The sequence below is a fragment of the Haliaeetus albicilla genome, chromosome 8 (assembly GCF_947461875.1).
Source record: "Haliaeetus albicilla chromosome 8, bHalAlb1.1, whole genome shotgun sequence".
Lineage (NCBI taxonomy): Eukaryota > Metazoa > Chordata > Aves > Accipitriformes > Accipitridae > Haliaeetus > Haliaeetus albicilla.
In genome coordinates, this window is record NC_091490.1 from 33,774,358 (window position 1) to 33,801,613 (window position 27,256).

General features: G+C 39.5%; 1 protein-coding gene across 4 annotated transcripts in view; it reads right to left on the bottom strand.

The window, feature by feature from the left end:
* The window catches only part of COP1 (COP1 E3 ubiquitin ligase), a 128,953-nt gene that overhangs the window by 84,608 nt on the left and 17,089 nt on the right, over positions 1 to 27,256 (bottom strand). For all 4 annotated transcript variants that reach the window (XM_069789651.1, XM_069789649.1, XM_069789650.1 and 1 more), the window contains exons 7-11: positions 19,439 to 19,498; positions 17,433 to 17,509; positions 12,292 to 12,349; positions 8,517 to 8,631; positions 4,897 to 5,032 (exon numbers count right to left, since the gene is read on the bottom strand). In XM_069789651.1, the coding sequence (XP_069645752.1) occupies positions 4,897 to 5,032; positions 8,517 to 8,631; positions 12,292 to 12,349; positions 17,433 to 17,509; positions 19,439 to 19,498 (446 nt within the window). The remainder of the gene's footprint in view (positions 1 to 4,896; positions 5,033 to 8,516; positions 8,632 to 12,291; positions 12,350 to 17,432; positions 17,510 to 19,438; positions 19,499 to 27,256) is intronic.

Consider the following 27,256-nt stretch of genomic DNA (forward strand, 5'->3'; position numbering starts at 1 on the left):
CCCATTCCAGCCTCAGACAACCTCTGGTCTGTGGGCCAAAACCTCAGATGAAATAAGGTAAGAGAACTGCAGGAGAAGCACAGACTTCAAGTGGGTTCAGAGTATTATACTTCAAGTTTCCTCAGCCACTCTACAGTTCAAGTCTCTTTATCCAAGCATTTCTTTCTTCCTTCCAGTTGTGGGAACAGTCCAAATAAGACGGATCCATCCGCAGCTCGGAGCTGCCACTTGTAAATAACAGCCCATTTAAAAAATGATTGATTTAACAGACTACAAGAAAAATTCAGCCCTCCTCATTTCTCATCTTCTCAAGAAACAGTATCTACTGTACTCTGAAACATAATCCTGTGAAAGATAAATCCACTTACATTTCTTCCATTTATCTTTACCACCAAGATAGAAGCATTGCCCATCACAAACTTAATAAAATGGCTCATCTAATCTTAGCCAGGCCAGAGCATTTAAAAAAAAAAAGTAAAAAAGGGACTTGCTATGGTAGACACAGGACTAAAAGGTTTCTTGTTAAAGTCCAGATCTGAAAATTTATATGGACAAGTAATTGTAGTCCAAAGTAAAAAAAGGGAAAAAAATAGGATGGTTCAATGAATAGATGGAAAACATGCTCCTAAGGGATGGTTTTTCTTTCAAGCTCACCTTTGAAGAAAGGATTTCAGATCATGTTATTGAAAGGGTCAACACAAACAAAAATACAACCTTGAAAGTGACTTAACTGTACTGTTTGAATGCTAAGAGAAACCTCTTCATATCTTGTTCATTACTTAGAGAGGCAATGGAATAATAAGCAAGCAATTAAAAAAAAAGGAATAATGGATGCCAAAGGTAAGATCCAGTTTTTGAACACTGTCTCAAGATTCAGCAGATGAGCTGAATAAGGTTTCAGCAGCCAAAAACCAAGTTGTTTCTTTCCTCTCTGTAAATCACTATGTCTTTAGATAAATAGTCTTGGCTACCCAAAACCCTTCAGATGTCATTTTAAGACCTTTCAGAGAAATCGTAAGCTAACCCAGAAGAATTTGAAGTCTGGTCAGATGACAAAAACCCACACCATTTGCCCCTAAACCTCTGGGCGTCTGGGAGAGATGTACTCCTGTTTCCACCAGACCTGGGAACCACCTGGCAGGGAGAACTGGCTTTCTGATAACCAGGTTTCAGACAGACATCTTGCTGTAGTCTGTTTCTTGGATTTTTCTGTTCTTTTTTTAAAATATGAGAGACTGCCACATTATTCTCTGAAGGCCTCTGACAGTGCTAAAGCAATTTTCTACATAAATCATTGTAATGCTAACGCTGCAGTTTACAGACTCATCTTTAAAAGAAAGCCTTTACTATTTACTGCCACAGCAAGCGGAGAGAAGAAAAGTTAAGCTCTGACGACTGCTCTGTCTGGGGGCATAATAAATGGAAAATTTATTCCATGGCCCAGTTCTAACAAAACTGAATATACTTGTGAAAACCGTGTAAATACTTGGTACTTGAGAGAACTGAGCGTATAAAAAACATTCAGCATATTGAGGTACATGTACATTCATATTGCAAGCCTGCTGGAAGTCCCCCTAATGTTAAAGCAAAACTGAGGGACCTGCAATTGCAGAGCCTTGATCGTGTTTTCACTGAACATCCTTCTCTGCTAGTCTGTTTTTTCTTGAAGCAAATAAGCGGGGGGGGGGGGGAGGACTGAGGGTTGTAAATTTTGCTTATGAGCATGTTACTAAGCAAGGTAAGAAAGCTCTCCCTCACTAGGCTTACAATTGCACTGTGTGCACCTTTCTAAATAAGGCTGAAAGCCCGTGATGGAAGATGCACAGCTTAGGTACCGGTCCTGCATCAGTCCCCCACCGGCTGCCCACAGCCCAGTGCTGCCGGCACTGCAACGGGCGGCTGCCACCGTGCGGATGCTGCACGGCTGCCGCAGAGCTGCCAGCCCCGCAAGGCGCAGCACAGGTCCCTCTGGCAAGCTCCATGCCAGGCTGGGGAAACCTGGAAGTGGAGAGCAGAGCGTTGGCTTGCCCCTTCAGCCCAGAAGGCAACTGTAGCTTTCCTAAATATTTCATCAGAGTTTTTATAGTAACACAACGTACATAGTATTGTTTATGGTCTTTTATTAGTCCTCAAGGAGTCCAGACATTCATAAATGTGCTTGTGGCAAGGCACTCAGGAGAATACTCTTGCTGCTCAGTTTCAGGTTTTTTTTTTTCCCAGCCTGTTTATATACAGTCTTTAATTACACTTTTCACCCTGTTACCATAAACACAGTTTTATTTCCCTTCTAAATAAACATCAAGGTTTTGCAGATAAGGAACATATTTCCATCTTCTTCCTTTGCAAACAAAGCTAATACATCTTAAAAACCTCTTTAAGACAGAAGATCTTTTAGAGTCCAGTCTGTGAACTTCATGTAGGGTTAAAACAGTGCAAACACTCTTGTATTCTGTCCATTTGTAACAGCAGTTTATTTAAAAAAAACCACAAGCTAAATTAAGTACAAGGAAGTTTAACTTCCACTCAATTCTACTTTTATTCTTCAGCATACTTAAAATACCACTTTAAAATACTTCCTAAAAAAATTATGAAGATTCCTTACTTATTAACCTTATATTTGCTTTGTATTTAAATGCATTTGTCTCAACAACAACAGCTAAGCAGCAAGACATACTTTTTGTCACTTCATCAGTGTTTCCTACTGCATGCCCAGGAACATTTTTAGAAATCAGTGCAGTGGACCAAATAAACAATAAAACTTTTCACAGATTTAAAAAATGAAAATAAGCTTTTAAAGTGCCCCAATAAATAATTTGGCCCATCCATGGGTACCTAAAAGCTGCTCTTTTACTATCTTAAGCTGCCATCACCAACACACACACCTCATTTAGCTTCACAGGCTCTCTCTGAACTTGAGTCTATTCATTTGGATGAAGAACCGTAATGAACACAGAAGTGTGTTGGCCAACACATACTACATGTAAACTCTCGATTAACAAATTCAAACTTTAAAGGAATTGTTTGGTTAGCCAGAAGCTAACAAGTTACAGCAGCAGCACATTCAGCAGCCCTGCTTTACCAAAGCACTTAAGGACACACTCAGATGTAAACAGTCTTACTCAGCCCACATACTAAAACCCCTAAAAATTTCTTAAATGCTTTGATAAATAAAAACCATGAGCAGGGGAGACCATTGAGTTGGAAGCCAAGTTATTTTTCAGTTAATGCATTTAACTACCAATTCTAGCACTGGCTTGGAGGGAGGCCCCACAGTATCTTCATTCTAACAGTAACACACATACTTTTCAAACGTGCATTTCACCCAAGAATTATAACGTCTTCAAAACGGGAGCGAGATTTACTGCCCTTCCAGCATTTTCTAACCAAATACCACAAAGATGCTGCTCTTGCAGAATGTCAAGGAGAAGAAAGGGCAAAGGAACAAAATCCAATCCGTGCTGAAGTTGGTAGCTGAGGAAGTCTGTCTACATTGCAGTGAGATTCCCATCTGCATTTCATTGCAGCTAGTGTGAACCCAATCACTGCAGGTTAAATATACATCAGATCAGTGATTATTGTGTTCTGACCTCTGTGGCTAAGTCGGACATTATATATTCCTGCTACATATTGCAGTAGTTAAGGAATCAACGCTGCTTTAAAAAAAAACCCACGTATTCTATGCCACACATGCCTCAATTTCTTCAAGTAGGGCAAATTTCTTGGGGTCTTTCAACAAACATTGAAGATAATTCTGCCACTGTCTGTAAGGCATCAGATCAAGACTCAGAAAACCCAAGTTCAACGCATCATGTCATTGTAATGTTTTTTTCAAGATGTCAAGTATGGCCACTTTGGATCTCCTGCTCCCCATGTATAAAATAGAGATGATACTACTTCTCTCTCTCAAAAGGTTGCTGTGAACAAATGCATTTAAATTTGTGAAACATGCCTGTAAGAAGCTAACAGGTCCTGCATATGCCATGCAGAAAAGATTTTCCAGTTAACATGTTGCATCACTTTTTCCACCATAACCAGCTCGAAACAAGCTACCAGACTAATTAAATCCCCCAAGGTATGCTTCCACAGCTACTGAAACCAGATTAAGGTTAGTGCTGGTGGCAGGTCCCAGCCTCTCCCTACCCCATGTGCTCTCTTAAGCCTAATCCCCAAGGGAGCTGGTTCATGGAGCTAAACTAGAAGAAACTAATTCTGTTGAAAGACCGTCAACAGCATTTCACCAATTAAGTGTCCAACGTGGTCCATGAGAGGCTCAGATGAGCTTCAGCAGCAGTGCACAGGACATGACCACCGCACATGGCAGGGGATAGAGAGCTCTTGCTGGCAAGAACGGAGCTGTCGAGTTGGCTTTACCACAAGCACCCCCTCACTAGTGTTTAGCACTGTAAACAGAGCTTCCAACGCTCAAGAGTTCAAACCATCGCAGTTAAAAATAACTCAGCTTTTTAATATTTGCCATTATGACTGGATCTACCAACAATATTTAAAACCATCACAGATTCTTAAAACTACCAACACCAAGCAACATGGATGTTTCTTAAAACGCTAGAACTGCATCACTTACAATACAACTATACTAACATGAAGAAGACTGAGCCTACAACAGGCTTTGTGCTTTATCACAACACCTGCAAATATACACTGGCTCCTCAAAGGTTCTGCAATCCAGTTTAACCAACACCAACAGGAATAAAAGGTGCTACTGTGGCATTTGAGCACCTTCACAGATCAATGATAATCACACAAAACTATTTTTGGGAAGCGACTGCGAAGTGTTATATATGTACAGACCATAACTTGTTTGATACAGGTTATTTACTCAGCCTCAGCAGCCTGTATCAGCATGAGGTGCACTATCAGAGCTGCAGTATGTCTTACCTGGATACTATGCTGGAGCCATTGTAGAGGTCACTAGCGTAAGACAGCGTTGCCAGGGGTCGGACAGAATTGTAGCGCGTGAACTTGGATAGACACTCCTGAAACTCATCCAGCTGGCTTGTGGTTCTGCTGTCATCTAGGGAGAGGCAGCAGCATTGGGGAGGACAGAAACAGAGTAAGAAGATAAACTCAACAGGAGGAAAAGAAAAAAAAAAAAAAAAAAAAAAAATCGAGATGTATGTCTTCATGTGACACTACCTCTGCTTGTCATTTGGGGAGGATTCATGGTCAAGAACAGGCTTTCTCTCACCTCTAGCATTCCCTGAAGGCGTTATGATTTTTCAGAGCACAAATTAAGTCTTTCCACTGCAATGCTGGGTGAACCTACCGTGCTGAGAATCTGCCTAGAGATCACAAATACAGCTTTCCTGGTAAGCTCATTTATTTTATTCAAAACTAGAGCCCATGGGCCATATAGATTATTAACAGAAAACCTTTAAGCATATCAAAATGCACTGTGAAGAATACATCTAGTTTTCTATGAAAGTGAAAATATATTCCTTTCCCTATACTTCTGTCACAATATGCCTACATTTGGTGTCAATCACCTTCAAAATACTTTCAGTAAAAACCATTTGTCTTGCTACTCCAAAAGCAACAGAGCTAAGGGAGAGTTGTTTCAGGGCTGGAGAAGGAAGACAAGCATGAAACCAGAAGACTCCCTGTACTATAAGTTTTGTGAAAATTATGACCTTCAGCAGACAAGGTGAAATTGAGCCAGCTTGAATAATGATGATAAATATTCTGTGGGAAATGGAACAGTTTACTACAAAAGTTAAAAATAAATTACAGTGTAGATAGTTGAAAGTCATTCCCTGATTCCTCAAAAGTCCCAGCTTTTCTTGGTATGAACAGAATTTTATTTAAACCATTTCAAAATTTATTATTTCCTAAATAAGGAAAAATTCCTAACTTAGAGCAATGCCGCATGGGCAAGTCAGGGTTCCTAATAAGATCATGCATCTGCAGTCAAACATCAGGTAGAGCCTTCAGGCTTTGTAATAACCCCCAGAATTTGCAGCAATTCTCCCTCTCCTCCTCTAATGCTCCCACCTTCGCTTTGTCTTCTTGCACCAGTGCAATATAAGGGAACTACAGCTATCACTGCTCTTGCAGCACTAACACACAGCACCTCAGTTTACAGTTACTGCACACCTTGTCTCCTGTTAAACCACAGCATCCACTGCAGTAGCACAGAAACCATACACACCACTCACTCACATGGCTGAGATCAAATTCCACCCATTAGTTAAGTTATCCTTATCTGTTATTTTATCAGCAGCATAAGGAAATGACAAAGCTCCTCCACTTATTAGAAAGCTTTGGAAATACTGGCATGAAAAAAGGAAGAGGTTGGTCTATAAAAGCAAAATACAGCTGTGATTTCTTGTAGGAAAACAGAGAGAATAATCACTTTCTGCACACTGGTAGCTCCTTGCCATCAGAAATTATTATCTTTCTCTACACTTGTAAGGCATTTTGAAGTGTCCCTTATATGCTATTTAATGTTTGATCGTATAAAGGAACAGTGAAGGCTAGTAATTAGCATGTTTAAGGGTACTAGCATATATATTACCCATGTCAGATAGATCAAAAGGGGCAAAATGAACAAAGTGGTGCTCCAAATTAAAATCATCAGCACCTGACCAGCACAGAAAACAGCTTGAGAAGCACATAAACATCAGTCAGTAGTTTTCAAAGACTGTTTCCTCCTTCGACACTATGATAAGAACAAATATCTGCTACTCTTCGATTTCCCTCATTTAGAGATCAAGCACACAGTCCTCCTACAATTTATTCTGTATCTGTGCTTGAAAAACCAAATGTTATTTCTCAAGACATTTTCCCCAAAGTGCAAGGCCATTTCGTAATTACAGTTACATTATATCTCCACTCCCTACTAGAACAGTCATAGGCACTTCGTGCAAAAAGCTTTAAATCCACACTAAATCCTATTTAAAATGTGTCAAAAAGCAGGTATGACTAAGAGAAGAAAAGTTAATCAAGTATCACAGGTTATCCCTTGTTTAGGAAAAACCTGCACTTGCAAATCCTCCGCTCTTGGTGCAGCTGAGGCATAAGAATACAAAAAACAGTTTCACCACATTCGTATTTATAGTTCCGATTATGAAGAAAGATGTCTTCTACAAGGGAATGCTGGGAAGACCCCCATTTGTTATCCTTGGTTAATAAGTATTATTTTAACATAAACACCGTTATGCATCACCAAGATAGCACTGCGTGAAAACATCTCAGTGTGATCTGTGAAGTACTGTATTCTGCAAAGCACTTGCTAGCACTTCACAGGAACCTGGCTAGTCACATACAACCAGCTCCTGCGATCCTCCAGCTACTGAAGCACCCTCTCAATGTGCTGTATTCCTTGTATAAATTATTTTGTTGTGCATGATGAGAACCTAGTCAGTCACTGCTCTAAAGTAGGTAGAAGATAGACATAACAACAGAGCCTCATTTTTATTTATTTTAAAGTGAATAATACTTAAACTCAACTCATGGAGGGAAAAAAACCCCAGGGGTTTCCACCCCAGCTCTCTTGCTGATTTCTGTGTCCTGGGAGGTTGGTCCTTGCCTTCCAAGGATACAAGATATTCTGCTGCAGCAACCTCTGCCTGGTTCCCTCTTGTCCCTAGGAGGTTTCTCCTATCCCCTGAGGGCTGGCTGCTCCCCACTCCTTGCTGCAGTCTATCACTCTTCCCATGAACTGCAGCTCGCAGCTTGGTGCTGCAAATCTCTTGCCTGCCACACGCCATTGCCCGAAACTTTCTTCCCAAAGCTGGTTTCTTCCCCAGAGGGGCCACAGAGCAACCCTCCTCACCCTCAAGACACATTCGACCCGTTCATTTCTTAAGAGAATCTTGTCATGTAATTAAGAACCATCCATCTACTAGGTAACAATTACTCTAGCTGCTGTCACAGTGTTACTCAATTATGAATGAGGCAATCTAGGCAATTGTGAAAACAGCTTCTAATTCTACAAAACAAGCCTTAAATCTAAGGTGTGCCCCATGGGACAATAATGCTGCTGCACACTCAGCTTCTATACTCCAAGCCATTTGTTAACCAAGACTCAATCTAGACAACATAAACGATAACCTCCAAGTGTCCTATTACATGCTAAATACAGGAGAATTTATCAATTTATGTTTATACCTCTGTAGTACTACTACAAACAAACTACTGTGTTTATACCACATCTAGTAGAAAGACAATCCAACCACTGCTTTCAAACATTTGCATCTTCAGAACAAGCATCAGTCAAATTGTTTGTTGTGGGTTATGCCCTTCACAGTATAGGATTACGAAGCAATACATTTGCCCCTCCAAAGTGACAGGATTATATTTTCTAAATTTAGCTACTTCAAAGATTGGTCAAGAAAAGCAAAATGGGATGACCTGAGTAACACATAAATATGTATAGCAACACTCCCATGCAAGGAAGAAGTGAAAGCTGCTCTCTCAAAAGCAAGTCTTTTCTGAGGACTAGGCACTGTAAGAGGTAGCTGATGCCAGAAGCTGAACACCACGCAAGAGGAACTTACCCGAGACACGTGTCATCCTGGTGGAAAAATAGCACTGCTCTAGGTCCTCAAAATGAGCTGTGAGCCGCTTGCGTCGTGAGGCTAGCGTGCTGTTATACCACGGCTGCTTTTTGGTCTGAATAGAGAAGAGAACACTTCAGAAAGTTAAAGCCAGGCCTGGGTTTCATTTCAATAGATTTTATCAAATTATAAACAATTTATACTTCATATGTGAAGGGTGAGAAGTGTAAAATGACGAGAAATCAAGATCTTGCCACTGACAACAGTCATTCTTAGGGGTCCTGTGTTGCATCCTTTAACTCGACAAACAAGAAAAGCTGCTTTTAGACGCTTCTTGTTTCCTGAACCTTTGCAAATTTACCAGTTCCAGCCTCGCATGCAGGACAGACAGCGGCAACCCTTTGGAAGTCACGTCTTGCATTTATACAGATAGACAGCAGAAGCCAAAGATACCAGGCTTCCAGCTTCACAAATCAAACAGACTGTACAACAAATACTTCCTAGATCCCTGGCAGACAGCTCATTAAAAAAGAGAAGGTGGTGTTTATTTTAAAGAGTTAGTTACTGAATTATTTCTTTTGAAGCAACTCAGTAACTCTCTGCAAAGCTAAGCAAATAAGGATAGAAGCAGAAGACACCATGAAGTTCAGAGGTTAATTGAAAAGTCCATGAAACTCATCATTAAAGCCATTTCCCTACCTACCCAAGCAGTAACAGTGAGAGGCAGAAGCAGAGGACTGAATGTACATAAGTAAGCTCTCCTCCTGAAGCAAAACAGAATACAGTATTTTTCCTTGCTAGTGATTAAAATGAGAAGGAACAAATTCCTCTACCAGACAAGAAGCATGAAGAGCACCTTGCTTTAGTTTGTATTTAAGAAGTTTCATGTAGCATCATACTCAAAGCTAATGGGGAAATTTTAAAAGATTTGAGAACCACCAAGCTCCCTAATGATCAACATCCCTGACCACGTCCAAGGCCCGTAATGCCACTCAATGGCATTAACAAAACCCAATTCACATACACCTCCCCCTCAATCCATGCAGGAGAACGGGTTGCCCTTATTACAGCCATCGAGCAAGCCGACAAGAACAAACTAAGTTTACAGCCCACTCAAATTCTGCTTATACCTGTATGAACAGTAATCCAACATTTTAGGGAAAAAGCAAACCCCAAGCAATGAAACCTCCAGACACCACTTCCCAACGACGGCCCTGGCTATGCACTGAGGTTGTGACTCACACTTGCATGTTGACAGCACCCTATGGTCTACACAGCTTGTTCCGTCTTGAAAGCAACTCCAATCTCAACATACAACTAGAACACTGGAAAGTACTCCTACATCGACACCTTTTAAGTACAATTTTCTAAAATCTCACAGCTTTAAGAAATGCTTAACAGAACAGTTTTATAGCATCTTCCTATTAATTCTGTGCACCAGCCTGAAAGGGCTCCAGCCTCTCTCAGCACATCAGGAGGGACAAGGGCTCAAGATGACCTCAAACATCAAAGAGCAATCACTTCAGTCTCAAGTTAAGACAAGCCGCCTGCAACGTGATGAGCAATATAACCCAAGCTCAAGTCTGATCTGTCAGGTGAGCCCAGTCCACATCAAGATGGAATCAATCATGGAAGTATTTGCTTGCTGTGCGATTACCTGCTGGATCACCAGAGGAAGATCCCCCTGGAGCAGGTCCCAGGCTGGCACATGGTGACCCAACTGTGGTGGGAATCAATCTGCATTAACCCATCTTCATCAGATCCACCCCAGCTAAGCATTTTAAACTGCTCATGTTTTACCAAAACATTTATTCAGTTTCTATGAAGTCTGCTCCCTGGCTACTTGTTAAGCAATGCTGGGAAGCAGGAGCAAAAAAAATAAGGGAAAAAGACAGAAAACATACCCAAGCAATTTTTATTCCACTGCTAACACTACTATGGTTGTCCTAGTGAGGACATTAGTTTGGATTGTTCTGTTATGAAAAGTGATTTTACTGTCTGAACTCCATCAGGTGCTCCAAAAAGTCCTCCAACAACTGTGGAAAAGCCTCATAGCTACGCACAAGCTCCTGATTTCTAGCAGAAAAGAAAGGTACTGCCACTAAATACTACCTATAGAATTCCCCAGGGCCCATGTGACTTGTCCACTATTTACTTCTGAAGCTCAGCTTCTGGAAGAAACCTGTCCTGTAGCTTTGCAACATATAAATTCTTCCCTAAGAACATGTTTGTGAGCAATGCACAAAGTAATTTTATTGAGAAAGAAAGCTATGCTGTCCATCCTAGCATAGCTTCTTACTGCCAGCAGTGCCTGATCTATGATTTTTGCTGTGACTGACAATTAGAAAAAAAGCACAATTGAATTTATATTCTTAGAACTATTTTTATGGTCAAGTCTTGCTGAAACTAGACTACCTTTGATTGAAGTGTTTAACTTCAAGAGTTCTCTTTCAGCTCCCCATCCAAACATATATTAAAGTTTAATTCAAAAATTTGTACTAGAGAGTACAGATCTTGCACTCTTGAGGACAAAAAAGATTATTCTCACGCAAGTAAGGCTGTCATACAGAATGACTAGAAAGTCTAGGTTGTTTGTTTTGTGCACTTACCAGCAGTACAACTATGCTATTAAATTTTGTCTTTGAAAGAGAAAGAAAAGTACTGAGACAAGTACTGTCAGTGGCTAATGAACACACTGTACCATGTCAGAGTGAATTTGAATTAAATGAACGTAAAATCTCCACACACATTTCACTTGCCCTCTGAAGTGAGGTAGAGATACAGTTCTTTGATTAAGCAAACCTGCCCCCCCTCCAAGACCACAGTATCAGGAACAACAAGCATTTTCCCACAGACTAATAGATGGAATTTTCTAATTACCAATTAGTTATACAGCTGCAAATCCAAAACCCCACATGCACACATACATGCACATCAGCCCAAAATTCAGGTGTTTTTTCTTTACATCATTACTCCATCAAATAAGGTCCAACAGCACCTCTACCCATTCAATTATCAATTTGATACTGTTGTGTGCCACAGATGGTCCACCACCACCAGAGAGCACCAAAGGCATGAGCAGGCATGTAACCAACAGTCTGTCTGTCTAAATCAAAACTGTGTAACATTTTTGAAACTGTGAGCTGGCTATCGGTGTCATCTTCCCAGCCCAGCCGAACCACTCTCAGCTGCAAGACTATGGCAGTGCTGTTTGGCATTCAAGAGGCCCTGCAGATCACACAGTTTGAAGGCTGCCTGCCAAACAGCTTCACTGTATATGCAACTTTTTACCCTTTTTGTGAATTAATTTATAATACAGTTTGTAAGATCCTAAACAAGGACAAAATACAAAAAGGCTGTATGTTTGCAAAATGAATGTTTCTTGTTCTGAAAGTCAAGCTTTCAAAGCTATTCAAGTCAATGCAAAGGGTCAGGGATTTACCTCCCTTCGCAAATGCCACCCACTTAGGAGAAGAGATGAAGAGCAAAAAATATCCCCTCTTCCCTGGAAGAGCCAGCTTTGGGAATAAAGTCAGATGTCTAAATATACTACACCAGATTTCTTTGATGGCATCAGGGTGGACACTCAATCATGTACAGTCATTCTGACAGCTGTAGTCTTGGCTCCAGTTCGCCCATATAACTAGTTAAAAAGCATTTGCAAGACTCAAGTTGACCAGTACCCTGGAGATGGACAGAGTTGTGCCTAATTTCTGCCCAAACTCTGCATTCACTCTCCCGTCCCCCCTGTGCACAGACACATGTATTACCTTACCTGAGAACTGCCACTGAAGCCTGGAGGCTGGCTATACTCCGTGGAGTCAATAATACTACTGCAAAACCAAAAAAAATAGTCTGCTTAAATCACTGTACAACCATCCTCTATCATTTTTAACCTGTTTGCTATTCCCCTTTACACCCTGCAGCATACTTGCCTTTGAAATTCATTTTACAGACAGGGAACACAAGGTTATTTTTTTTGTTTGGGGGTGATTTTTTTTTTTTTTTTTTTAATACAGGGATCTCCTAAAGCAGAATGCTATCACACACTATTATGTGTAGTGCAGTCTAATAATTTCCAATTAGAATGCAAAATCATATCTTTTGTATGAAATATGCAGGATAAGACATTCTGAAAATAACAAGCTACCATTGGTTTTCAGCTCTTTTCCAAAAAAAAAAAAAAAAAAAAGAGAGAGAGAAGTTTAATGCCACGGCATTTGAAACAGCACTGTGAAGAGAAAAGCTAGAGAAATCAGCTTCAGACAGACACTAGTATTCCAGACATCTCTGAAGATACACAAAACAACACAAGTAATGAAATACAGAAATAAACTAAAAAAATACTAACAGCCAGGATTACTGTTATTAGAAAATGCTACACCATATATAGCTACACAGTATCTATAATGACACAACATACCTTAAATCACTGTTTTCAAAACATAGCATACATATGCAAACTGAAGAGATTTAACTTTCAAAACTGCAAAAGGATCTACTGATGTAAGCAGAAAACAGGTGGTTCAGTATTCTTGCACATATGGGCAAAATATCTAGCTCTCATAATAAGATGTCAGAGCCAGATTAAAGCACCCTTATCACTCAGATTTAAAATACTTTTAGGACAAGTAAAGGTTAGTACACAAGAACACCATTTTATTAATTACAGAAAACACACTACAAACATCACCATGATTTGTTTCCAAAAATCTTTACAACTCACTTGCTTCTGCTATGTCATTTGGCTTGCAGGGAAAAGAAACTATCTGGGTTTGTTATTCTTGGTCTTTCTTATGAGGTAGCCTTAGATTTAAGCATTGCATGGGAAAGCTGAAGGTTTCTTTAAAAAGCTGCCAGAACTCTGCTATAGGTCCAGGTTTTATAAAAGATGATTGTACCTATTGATGTTTACGTAACAGCTGCCAGAACTGATGCATAGACTTGACATTCTTGTTCATAAAACAAGTGGTTTGGCTGAAGTGCCAGTCAGGGCACCTCTAAGACTGGAAGGATGATGGTACTAGTGGTACTAGTGCTTAAATATTTCTCCGAATGTTATAGAGCTTCCCTGGAGGTGGAAAGAACTAGAAACAGAAGATGAGAGATGATTTTAAAGTCTCATTAGTGGTTAACTTGTAAGATGAGATTGATTGGGCTTCTGTTACAGGCAAGACAAAAGCTGCAAACCAAGAAAATCTGAGGGATAAAAATCATTATTTGCTGTGAGCTATTGCAAAGGAGAAAACAACAGAGACGTTTCAGGCATGGTCAGGGACAATGAACTTCAAATTAGAATGTGGCCACATGAAATAATGAAACACATACAGCGGATCCTGCCAGGAACAGCACGAATAAGACAGTCGGCTGGAAAGCAATGAAAAAGTACTCCACTCTGAGACAGGTACAGTGGCAATTAATGGCAAAAACACACAGACTTAGAGCGTCTGGTCTCGTTTTGCTGCAGGTTGTCTAGTGATGTAAAGCCTTCAAGAGTGCAGACGTCATCTCCCTAACCAGAATACAAATTCAAAGTAATTTCTGTGCACTGCCTGTAGCTGAGTTACCTGGCATATGCTTGAATGTTTTCCCTTTTAAAAACAGGACACAAATAATTGAAAAATTACAAAAGTTCCCTCTCAATTATTTTCAAAAAGCTGTAACATTAGGTTCAATTAGGAAATTCAGCTACAATAACATGACATATTTAAAAACCTGGAAAAACAACAACAAAAACACATACTATAAATCCCATTTGTTATACACTTATGGAGGTGGGAGGGTGTAATTAGAACAAACAGAGGGGAAGGAGATCAGGATTTCAACAACCAAAGCAGAGTTACCAGGCAACTAATTTTTAGATCAGAATCTTTCTCCAGAAACTCCTATTACAGTGATAGTTTTTTATTGCTGTTACTGCCTGAATATGCAGTCATGGAGAAGTTGCTTATTTGTATCTACTGATTGCACCATTTACTGGTAGCAAAAATAGCATGCGCGCCTGTTCAGAAAAACCCTACACAGAACTATTTGTTCTTTTCCCTTATTCTTCCCCCTCTTGTTCTCTATTAGTATACAAGCCCAGCAATCTGCAACACTGTAAACAAGTGCTGTGCTATTACCCAATTTAATATTTCATCATACCCTGTACAAGCATAAGAGAAAACACGTGTTTCTTGAAGCCAAGAATGTATTGAGCATGATAGCTGTATTTGTTTTTTTGCTAAAAAACTTATGAAGGGAGATAGGGGGAGGCACAGTAATTTCACATTTTGAGGATGTCAAAGGGCTGGGGGGGGGGGGGGGGGCTACAAACAATGAAAAGAAACAGACCATTAATGAAGCAAGTCTGTGATTTAGAGGAAGTAGATGAATAGGGGCAAGTCACCAGAAACCAGATAAAACCAAATTCCAAAGAATTCTATTTTCTTGAACTTTAAATTCAAAGGCTAAAAAGATTTTCTTCATCTCAGCACAGGTCTATGATAACCTTGTACTATAAGACACATTAGTAAATTTTTATACAATTATATTTCATTAGCCGGATATTAAGCTATATTCCAATTTAAATATACCATTATAATTCACTGCTAAGTTAAAAAGTCTCTGCAAGTTTAATAACATTTTAACATGGAAGTGAAACCATCTCAAACTATATTTGTATTTCATTCTTAGTGGTTCACAGCATCTCTAAAATGTACTTTGGAGATTAAATATTTCAGTTAACAGAGCTGAAAAAAAATCAGCATATTTTAAAGCTCGTATCAGTTGTTCTGCAGCACTCTTTCCAAGGAGGAATCAAAGTTACAGTTTTTTTAGATGCTCTCCAAAACTTACATTTAACATTGAAAAGAAAATTAATTTCAAGTGATAAGACTCTTCTGGAATCTAAGTTCTGGTAATTCAAGTAATTGAATTGGTTTGAATTACACAAAACTGTCAGGATAGGGCAGGAACATACAATACCAGAGTCCGGCAACAACTGGTGCCTGTTCAGACACTTCCTTCAAGTACTATTTTCTCTTTGGCCACTCAAGACTATCTCTTAATGCAGGAATGTCACTGAGAAACAGACAAGGGGTCTTCTCAAGCGAAGAGAAAGAGACAACCCCACATACCCCAGGAAACCCCTAAATATCCTATTATATCGCACCCCTGGCATGTTGTATCAGAGGAAGAACCCAAAAGCTCAGGACACAGCCAAGACAGGACCAGACAAGCCTAAAATCAGACAAGACAAAGCCTGTGGTCTCCACACATGCCATGGTCTAACCCACCACTATCTCCCAGCAGACCTCAGGTGAAGCATGTCAATCCAAAGTCGCTACATTTTGGACACTATCTTATATCTTCAAAAGCAAAAACTAAGGATGACTGACCATAGGATGTGAAATAAACAGGCATGAAGAAGTAAGAAATTCTCAGTAGACTGAAACCATTGTAGGCCTCACAGAGAAGATTTCCCCCCCCCCCCCCCAACTCTTTCACCAAAATTCTTGGACTTAAAATGTTAGTCTAGTTTTCAGATAAAAAACTTCTTTGGGAGCTTGTTTGTTAGCTTGGCTCAAGTAACAGAGATACAGAAAATTGTACTTATGAGTAGAAATGTAAAAAAAGAAAGGTTTCTAGGCCTGAAGGCATTCAACATGTAACAAATTCAGCCCAACCAGTGCTCAAGTTTTCCCCAAGCAGCAGTACCACGAAGCAAACAACAAGCAATCTATTTAGTAGCCAATAACCAGAAAACTAGTAGAACCTGACAAGAATCACATCAGCTTCACAAAACTGCTTCTTGGCAAAACAGCAATAACACACATCAAAAAACACACCTGCACCAACAAATTAAACAAGCAGTGAAGAGAGGAATAACAAAGGCTGTTCCCATCCATCTTGGCCATATTCCTGTCCTCTCCCTCAGGGCCAGCCAGAGCTTTGTAGAAATATGAGAGATTCTGGTCACAGTGTCCAGAAGTAGCATCTTGGCAAGAAATCCCAGCCAATATTGCTAGGCTCCTAGCTAGCAATCCTCCTGCTAGGCAGTACAAGAGCACTGTGTCTAGATCTCTGTAGAGGAGGAAATCAGATCATTTTTTCTTACTTACTTCTGGGCTATTAGGTTTAGAGCTGCTAATTGCACAAAAGGTACCAGTACAATTTTATAACAGAAGTCATCAGTTTAGAGAACTCTACTATTAAATGGTAGAAGAAACAATCATTTAATAACGTAACTTGGCCCTGTGAAATCAGAGCTTTCTTACAACCAAAAAAACTCAGCTATAAAGTAGAGCACTTCAAACCCTGACACATGCAACTTGGATACAAGAACCATCTGCAATTTTATCATCAAGAAACCACACTACACAATATTCCAGGCAAAAATCCCCATTGAAAATATGTTATTAGAAAGGCATTTCATTAAATCAAAACAAACAGCAGATAAACAGAAACAATAGGCTGTATATTTTAAATTTTGATCCTGTGAGCCCATACCTTTAGCCATTCACGCTGAGTGGGGAAGCCAGAGGACACCAGTATCATACAAAATTAAGACCTTTCATGTGCCAAGCACAACTGCGTAACATTCAGAAAAGGTAGCACGTATTTAACAGTAGTATTTCATCCCATAGCAAAGGCTTATGACTCCAGTTAACTAATCCACACTACATTTAAAACCATCAGCTTTCCACAGCATCTGGCTTAGAGTACACTCTTCATCCAACTGCAGACTCAGATGGCCTTTTCTTCACTGCTTTGTCCACATAAAGTTTACACCAATCAAAAACAGAACAGGAAAATATTGTATGGCACTCAAAAAACTAGTTTTGCTTGTGTTTTGGGCATGGCACGAAGAGGACTAGCAAGTACAGTGCAATATATACAGCCTGAAATCCAAGTTCTGAGTTACAAGGTCCATACCTGTGTGAAGGGGAGGGAGCCTCAAACTGCGGCACTGTACTGTCCTCACTGACTGGGGAGTACAAGCCACTCATTTCCTGAAACAGAAAGCCACATTACAGCGAAGCTGACAAAACTTGAATAGTAGGCACCGTCTAATAAACAGTGTTCACATAGTAATTTTTTTGGTTTTTTCCAAACACATAACCAACTGTATCTACATTTACTCAACTCTCACCTAGAAGTCTTTATTATACCTGAAAAAACATTGATTTTCTTCATTTTTTTTCCCCAGTTATTATTCCAACTGGGTTTCAGAAATCCTACAACTGCGGTGCTTTTAGCCCCAAAAGAGGCAGTTCTGGAGTTTATATTCCAAAAATCAATGCATTTGGTTACCATCCAGTTGTCTCTAACCCAGCACCTCCCTTAAACATGGCAGAACAAGCAAGCTGTAACTACATTTTTGAGATATGTGCAAACTTATCAAATAGCCTTCACAGCTGGAAAGTAATGCTGGATATGGGTCATGGCAAGAACAACCACAAGACAACAGGGCAAAAGTGGTATCATGCCCCAGACTTAAAAGAAGAGCTATCAGTCTTATGTGTGGCAAATGCACAAGAGACAAACTTTGCACATAAACTTGGCTTTGTCACTGCCAGACTAAATCACTGCTGTGTACGCAGTATGAGACTGTACCTTTCATCTGCTTGAGAAATGGAAGCTACACAGGATGCTGCAGCTCATTAGTTAAGGGAGCAAAGTGTTCCAGGACAACATTATTGGTACTTTTCAAATTCCCACTAGGTGCCCATTAGTTGTTAGGTAGAAAGTAGGATATTTGTGACAAGAGAGATCCCAGGCTTTAAAGGTCAGACCAAGGTCACTATCACACACCAGACACATATCCCAAGCTGCAGTCCACTGAAGTGCCTGATTAAAGAGCACAAAAGCAGGTAGCTAGATATTCTTCAAGGGATCTCGCAGCTTTGGGAATAGCTTCTCCTAGATCTGAAGACCTATTTTACCAGTCTCAAGGAAACATGCTAAGGTATATTTATTTCCCAAGAGCTGAGGAACGTTTAGGGAAATAGGTCTGAAAAATGCTGTTATCTACCAAGTTACAATTTGTGTAGCTAGCAGCTGAAGGGAAGTTCCTGAGTTATTAGTTCTATTTATGTTTTGGTAATTCATCAGCATGCATATAAATTGGGAGTGAAGAAGTCTAAAAGGCTTTTGGGCAGTGGTTGGGAGCTTGTGCTGACTGCTCGAGACAAGCAAGAAGAGAGAAGCAGACCTGCAAACTGATTCCCAAGAAGCTTCAAGGGAATGCTATTTTGAGAGGTGGCAGTCTGATGCATTCCTGAAACATCAGTTTCCTACTCCAAGATGAAAACACTGTAATGATTAGAGGAAAGGACCAAGGAGGAACCTGAAGACTCAATAAGGACAGAAGGATTGAGCTGATGGGTTTACAAATACTTGGAGAATAATTCTTAGCAAAAATTTCAAGAGATCCCCATCATTAAGGAATTAAGAGAATTATCAGGAGGTAGCAGATTGCTTCTGTTTTGACATGCAGAAGCTAGTTCTGCTCCTACCCAGTCTCTGCATTACAGCTCTCTTGTGAGCCCCCCAACACCTCTCCACTTTAAGAGTGGCATGCTGCTAAGATTTAAACAGCCTGTGCAAATAGCCAGAACACTGCAACACACAAAAATCCTAAATTATGGTCAATGTATTGGCTGTTGATTTCTAGCAATTATTCTAAAATACTTACTACCAACACAAAGAAATTGAAAGACACAATTACATAAGAGTTAGGTTTCAACGAAGCTCCCTCTTACCAGCCCACAGCTTGCACACATCAACTAAATGAACAAATTAAAGAAAGAACATCATCTCTTCATTTTCCCATTACTGACTCAAATGCCATAAATTTAACACAGCAGCCCCACAGCAAGGCAGACAGCTTGATGAAAATGAAAAATTGCTAGAGTCAGAACAATGTCTGGGCACCTCACCTCTACTCGTTTAATATCTTCTTCCAGAACACTTAGCTCCTTCTGGATCTGCTCCAATTGCTGTGGATAAGAGAATGGGAGAAGTCTAAATCAATCTGCACTGTACCACCACCAAGATAAATTACGGTCTTTTCAGAAAGGAACCTGAACTATCTTAACCAGCATGCTACATGACTCAAAAGTCACCAGGCAGGAAGTTCATATGCATAGATTAACATAAGTGTGCACACAAACCACATTCAGGACAAAGTTGTTATTGTGAAACAGTGCAAAACAAGAGTATGAGGTACTTTGATAGCGATCAAAGACCCACATCATTCAAAGCAACACTATTATGCCCCTCTAACATCTTTCATGCAAGGTATTTAACTGGTTTACAAACACTGAACATAAGTAGAAAAACCACCATGAAAGACAGTGATCATCTCACCCTTCAACAAAATAGAAAATATTTTGCTAAAAGGTATTAAGAGTATTTCTCTTGCTAGCAGTTAACCTGCCATTTGCCGATTCAAACTTACTGATAAGATTTTCGGATTGGCAAAAAACCACTTATGACCACAGAGACATTTGCTCTTGGCACCAAGCAAGCGCCACATGGCATTTCTTTCAAAGGTGTGATACTTAACATTGGATTACACCATGAACTCCAGTCAATCTGAGGGCTATCCCTGAAAGGGTCAGAAGGGGACCTCCCCTCTCCCCAACCAACATCTTCTTTCCCTTCACATCTCACATAGTATTTTTCAGGTTTTTCAATTACTTTTCAGTCAGTCAGCAACCTGGCTTCACTCATCTCTAGCAACTGTGAAGCCACAGACTTGACAATTGTTTACTTGTAAGCAAGAGCATCATCTACTTACCAGCTCCAATTCCCACCCTCACTCAGCAGACATGTCCCATCCAAACACCCACAGAGCCTACACCCAGCCTTGAAAGATTCAAACACATGCACTTTTCTAGGTGAGAGCTCCAAGTCTGTACCTAAACAGACAAAACTCAGCTCCAATGCAAGTCTGGTTCTCTAAGACAAGTCTATGAATATATTGAGAACTGGAAGTCCACCTGACTCTTCTCCTCAACTCACAGTAAAAATCTATAGACAACTAGCACTGCAGCCTGTGACCAGAAGCTGTTACCAATCTGGCAAGTCCACTGAAAGCTTAAGCACAACATATTCCCTAAAGGCCAGCCAAATTTTTGTCATTTTGAATTTACAAGGGAATATCAAATTGCCCAAATCCAAAGTTACTAGTATTGCAAGACATACTACTCTTAGTATGACATATTCCCCAAGAACATTTGGCAAGCTACTCCCAAAGACTTATTCACTCAAATGCTTAAGCTTGAACCTTTAAGTGGCAGAAAGTTTTGCTTAAACAAAACCACACTCACCACTTAACCCCCCACTATTAATCAGCATTCCAAATACCTGTGTGCTCTGCATTAGATAATCCACCATTTTAATTTACCTTTTCAACATCAAAAAAAAAGCTTCTGTCCCTGAAGACAGGAGAAGAAAGGACTGCTGGGTCCATACCTATTTATAACATGGCTGCTTCTTCCTTGGAATGAGATGACATTGTATTTATATTCTAATCCCTCTACTCTGAAGGTTTCAGTTTATATTTAATTTGAGTCACAGACAGCACAAGTTTAATGGTTTAAAACTAGACTGCCACAGATAATTTACAAACCACTACACCATAACATATAATTCCATTTTCACTTGCAAAACCTACAGCAAGAATAGCAGGTGGTGCTATAGCTCCAAGATTAGTGGTAAAGTTAAGTGACACTTGCACAGCACGGGTCCTGCCTGTACTAAGCTCTAGCAGACAAATACCATTAGTCCCCCACTTTCATAAATCCCATTTAAAAAGAAGTTACAAAACCACTTTGTAGTTCCAAAATTACAGCAAGGAAATCAGCTATTCTACAATGTACTGGCTCACAGCCACTGGACAACTGAAAAATAATTGACGGTTGTTGCCATCACATAAACAGAAGACCTTTTTATAGGAACAAGAGCAGAGACCTTTTTATTGGCCTGCTTTTATTAACTATTGCACAGAGCCGAAAGTACAAGATCTGGGACTTCATTTACTAATTCCTCCTAGTTACATTAAGGCAAGCAATGTGAACCTACCATAAACTTACCCAACAGTAGCAAGTCTAAAAACAAGGCAAGTGTGTTTCGTGTTTATTTTAGGAAGAGTCTTCTCATACCAACAGCATCAAATGAATTACTAATGCCCACATTGAGATGCTTTTGGTAGGTTTGCTCAAGTGTTTCATGGTTTAGCTTTAATCTATTAAAGACCTTAAATCAGTCCACATTCATTCCAATTAAACTTTGAAAAATGAGACTGATTTATAATTGCCAGCCATTGAGGGACATTTAGGGAAAGCCAAATGAATTATAGTCCTTGCAGTATATCCAGATTTATGGGCCCTTAATTTGATTTTCACTATGTTGGCCACAGAAAGCAAGCCAAGTCCTGTCCCAATGATAGGCAGAATCACACCTGTCAAACTTCAGATTCAGTCAGCAAAAACACTTAGAATGAACACTGAAATGTACGCTAAAATAGAAGCACATACTATAAACTCTCTTCTCAGACACAGATGCTTTCCCAGAACTGAAAAGGCCAAAATGGACAAGGAGAAGGCTTCAATTCAGCAGTTCAACCTCATCATTTCAACTCCACTGAATGAACTACAATAAGTAGGTATATAACATTCTGGTCCCACGTTACACACAAACACATACATACACAAGAAAAATGATGGCCTCAAAATAGCCTGTTTCTTATAATCTCTGGAAAAGGGATTTCAAACATTCAAGTCAAGAAGCTACCACAGCAGGAAACACAGGCTCTAATATTCTTTTTAGGTAACCTTTCAGATCCAAACTCCTTTCACATGCACAAGAGAGTCCCCCCAAAACCCTCTAGTTTGAGTCTGAAGCTCTCTTAGACACACATACAAAGTTCTTCAAAGACAACTCTCAGCCCTGGACTACGTGGATGAAGGGAAATCCCCTGGTGTTGTAGTTTAACCCCAGCCAGCAACTAAGCACCACACAGCCGCTCGCTCATTTCCGCCCTCCCAGTGGGATAAGAAGGAGAAACAAACAAACAAACAAAAGTAGTAAAACTAATGGGTTGAGATAAGAACAGTTTAATAACTGAAGTAAAATAAAATGTAATAATAATCATAATAATAAAATATAATAATAGTAATAAAAAGGAATATAACAAAAAAAGAAAGGGAAAATAAAACCCAAGAAAAAACAAGTTATGCACAATGGAATTGCTCACCACCTGCTGACCGATGCCTGAGCAGCAATCCGGCCCCCCCAGCCAGCTCCCCCCGGTTTATATACCAAGCATGATGTTCTAAGGCAGGGAATATCCCTTCAACTGTGCTGGCTGTGTCCACTCCCAGCTTCTTGTACATCTGCTTGCTGGTAGAGCACGGGAAACTAAAAAATCCTTAAGATAAGCACTACTTAACAACAACTAAAACATCAGCATGTTATCAACATTATTCTCACACTAAATCCGAAACACAGTGTACCAGCTACTAAGAAGAAAATTAACTCTATCCCAGCTGAAACCAGGTCACCTGGTTAGAGCTGCTCAGAGACAGAGACACCCCACCATACTACTAAATTTCCACATATGACTCTTGGGTGGAAGTATTAATATGAATTTACACAATGCTAAACACTAGATCATGGTCAGTTTGATTTCAGTTGGCTATCTACTAACAAGCATCACTGGGATCAGCGCTGAGGTTTCATCCTTGGGCTTCCTGTTTTCTCCTGGACCGAGGGCCCCTCAGGAGGCAATGACTTCATCTTTTGTGTTCAGCACAGACAACAAGCAGCCCTGACTGAGTCTCCTGGTGCCAGTTCTACATGTTGGCAAAAAAATAAAAGCTCAGCAGAGCCTCCCAGTGCCACAGGGACAGCCTAGAAAGAAATGGCCTAGAAAAAATGCATGAGGGAAGGAGTCATACACCGACCGTCTTTGCAATTCTAGAAAAAAGCACAAGCAAAGAACATAAGTTATTTTCTACAGAAATACTATGAAATCACCAACACTGTTCCACCGAGCAGCTTAAACAGAGCATCTGGATTCATACTTTTGAAAGCTCATGAGTCACATTATGTTCAATCACACACCTTCAAGGCTCCAATCCAAAACCCTCATGCATTCATCACAATACACACTGTAGATCAAGACAAACAGATGAGACTATTGACCAGAGGGAACATCTTTTTTGCCAGACACACACAGCCACTGCACCAACAAAGGGTAAAAAGTATCACGTGTCCACCTGAGGAGGATAAATCAGGTCATCTCTGTAGACAATCCCTTCATTCTATCCCACAACTTCATCTGTCCAACATGATCTCTTCCCACTTCTTGCTCTTCCATCAACTACCACTCTAACAAACTTGAGTATAAACTTAAGTATCAACAGCTGAACCTCTCCTAAAGATACCCAGTGAAATTAATTTCTTCCTGTAGAACTCAATACCTCAACAACAACTCTACAGTGAGTAAGATCAATTTGTCTCTCTGGAAACCAACTGAAGTTTTGTCTGTCTCTGGGTTTTCCTTCCATTATTGCTTCAGATACAAAGCCTGTTATATAGGGCAACTATGGCAAGGAAGTCATCTGCAGAGTTTAGAAAGACTTTAGCCTTTTAAATTAATTGCAAATCTCACTTATTTCACCTTTACAAAGTCTTTGCACAAGTAGAAAAAGGTACAAGGTTTCTTTTGGTATGAAAAAAAGAACATCTAAGCCTCCACAAGTTACTTTCATTGGTGAAACATGGCATCCAAGCACTTTAGACACATGGGCAGTCCATCTACAACACATTAATCTGCAGGGACTATTTCTTCTCTCTGACCAATACCTCCTCCAAATGGTAAATGTTTCCTCGTAAGTGGGGAAGAGCTAACAGAAAGATTTGAGAACAACATCCTGGTTAAGTTGTTTAACCCACAGAATTCCTAAGGGTAAGAGAAAGGAGGTGCCTTGCTGATCAAAAGTATGTTTCATATCTTGAATTTTCCTCCCCCTCATTTAAATCATCCAGTTTGGGTTGCAGGAGTAATGCTTTGAAGGCTTACAGATAGGGTCTGATATAAAAGTGTCACAAGAGAAAGATATCTGCAGCAGGGAACAAAGCTGTCTGAACACTTAGATTAATTGCCTTAGAGTTTAATACATCACTGCACATGCTACTTATACTTAGCTCCTAGTACTAGGTTGCCCCCTCTTTTTCTTTGGAAAGACCTCTCCACTGCAGTAAGGAGAGTCAGCTATTATACACTGATGTTTATATGATAATTTCTAGTTTGCTGCTCATACACTAGCTGTATCCTTGGCTTATCACTGCAGTCAGAGCTCACGTCTCTCACTGAGTAGCTCAGAAATGCAAATAGATTTAAAATACCAGTTCTTTAAGTGCAGCGGATAGGAAAGAGATTACTATACCTATAAATTCACCTCAGGAGTCCTGGAATGTAATCAAGACTATATGACAACATAAGAGCATGACTGATTTCTAGTTCTGTCACCTCCTCTTGCTTACTCATTAGTGCATCCATGTGTGTATGCACAGAACAATAAGACTTGACAGATGAAGTGATTAACACAAGGTAATGACATCCCTGGAGAATTCATGCTATAATTGCCTGCAATTATCCCACAATAACTAATAACTCCTCTTATTTTTAGTATTTAACATGCTCACAATATGGAGTAAGTGAAGACAGCTGGATACCTACATGCATTTGAGGCTGAAAAGAATGATGATGATTCCGAAATGCTGAGCAGGCACTCAGTGCCACAAACCTGAGACATTTCAGGATTACTTCTCTGTCCCAGGATGTTTACCAGCTAAAAACAGCCCCCATGCATTAGCAGACATAAAAGAGGGTGTTTGTTAGATATGAGAGACTTAATATGACATTATTACAAAGAAAAAGCGTATGAAACAAAAATGAAGTGGCAGCTGCCAAGAGAAACTTGAATGCATCTAGGGAATATCACCTGGATGTTGTAGAACTTGATTTGTGATACTATTCCTTAAGCTCAGTATTCTCCTTCAGTAAGCAATGGTACTACTTCACAGAAATAGCAAACACTCTCCATCAGGTAGCTGACCTAACAATGTTTTAGGACAAATTACATACATGATCTATATGGTGGTGTCTAACCGCATTTGGTAACATTCAAATCCTGACAAGACAATTAGTAAGGCCTCTTTTTTTAAATTGTTGAATATAAAACTGGGGAGAATTTTTTGTATTAACTGATATTATCAACTCTCTCACAAAGTGTTCAAGTTGAAAGAACACGTCATCATTTAAAAGTAAACAAAGTTAAACTTGCAAAAGTATTTATGCAACACAGCTAGCAGCATTAAAAGTCTAGCAAGAAAATACGAATTTTAGAGAGTTAGAGGTTGTTGCATTTAGTTTCCCTTGAAAAAGGAATTAAAAAAAAAAGTCAAGTATTTCATTATTAAACTTGACCTTCCAGACTCCTTAGATCTTTGATTTTAACAGAAGAGACTGCTGAAAAAAAAAAAAAAAGAAAAAAAACACACAAAAAAACAAAAACCCAGGAGAGTATGCATTCAATTAACTGTGCACACATATGGAAAGGCACACAGCCATGCTAAGTTTGCCTTAGAGACAACCAGCTATTGCAGATGATCAATACATTTCTCCCCTCCAAAACTATCTGTTATTTTGTTGAAAAAGTATTTTCAATCTTTAGCCATTTGTTTTCAATCTTTTTCAAAGTAAGAAACTTTTTTCTATTACTAGGAGGATTTGGTTTTTTTGCCACATTGCCATAGGTCAAAACCAAAACAAAATACATAAACTTTAAAGAAAAAGGACTTGCAAATACCTTTGTGCAAGAAACAGGCTGTAAATTTCAGCTTGAAAGATCAATGTTTTGGAAAGTTATGAACACATCAAAACAGGATTTCTAACAGAAACTTCTGCAAGTGCTGAACCTCAGATTTATCTTCTAGAGAAATTATGAAAGTGCAAGAAAGAGGCATTTGTCAAAACACTTGACTACAGCAAATATTCTGAGTTCTTAAGTACAAGTCTATAAAGATGCAGTTTTCTTCGAGATACAAACCCCTCTCCAATAAACTCAGCAGTCACCATTTCACGAAGGCAGGAGAAAAAACCCACAAAACTTGAGTGTAGTAAGCAAGGAGGGTTACAGGTGGTTAACTACATGCTCAAACACATTATGAAATATTATACAGGTACACTAACTCTAAGGCAGTATCTGTATTAACTAACAGTACCTAGTCTCTATTTAAGAACTTGCAGTATGTAACAAATAAAACCTGTTAATAAAATCATGCAATAAATAATATTCAAAGAGGCATATTAGGAAAAGTTAGCACACAATATTACAGTATTTTAAAGATTTAAGCCAAAAATTTGAAACAAGCACTCTCAGTCATACACAAAAGAAGCTTTTTTATTAAAAACTTAATGTTACAGCTATGGCTTATTGAGTGGAATTGCAATTACTCTGCAGTCATCTTTACTAGAACCAGGTTTGAATTAGGAAAGGAAAAAAGGTAGTGTTCCTCCCCATAATAAAGCCCGCTCATATGACTCCTAGCTATGAAGTGTTCTGGGGTCCACACATGTTCCTTGAGTTCCATCCTTATTTCTTAAACAGTCACCTATTACAGCATCAAAAGAAACTACAGTAAACTTTGAAGCTCTGCTAAACTTTCTAAAACTATCCTAC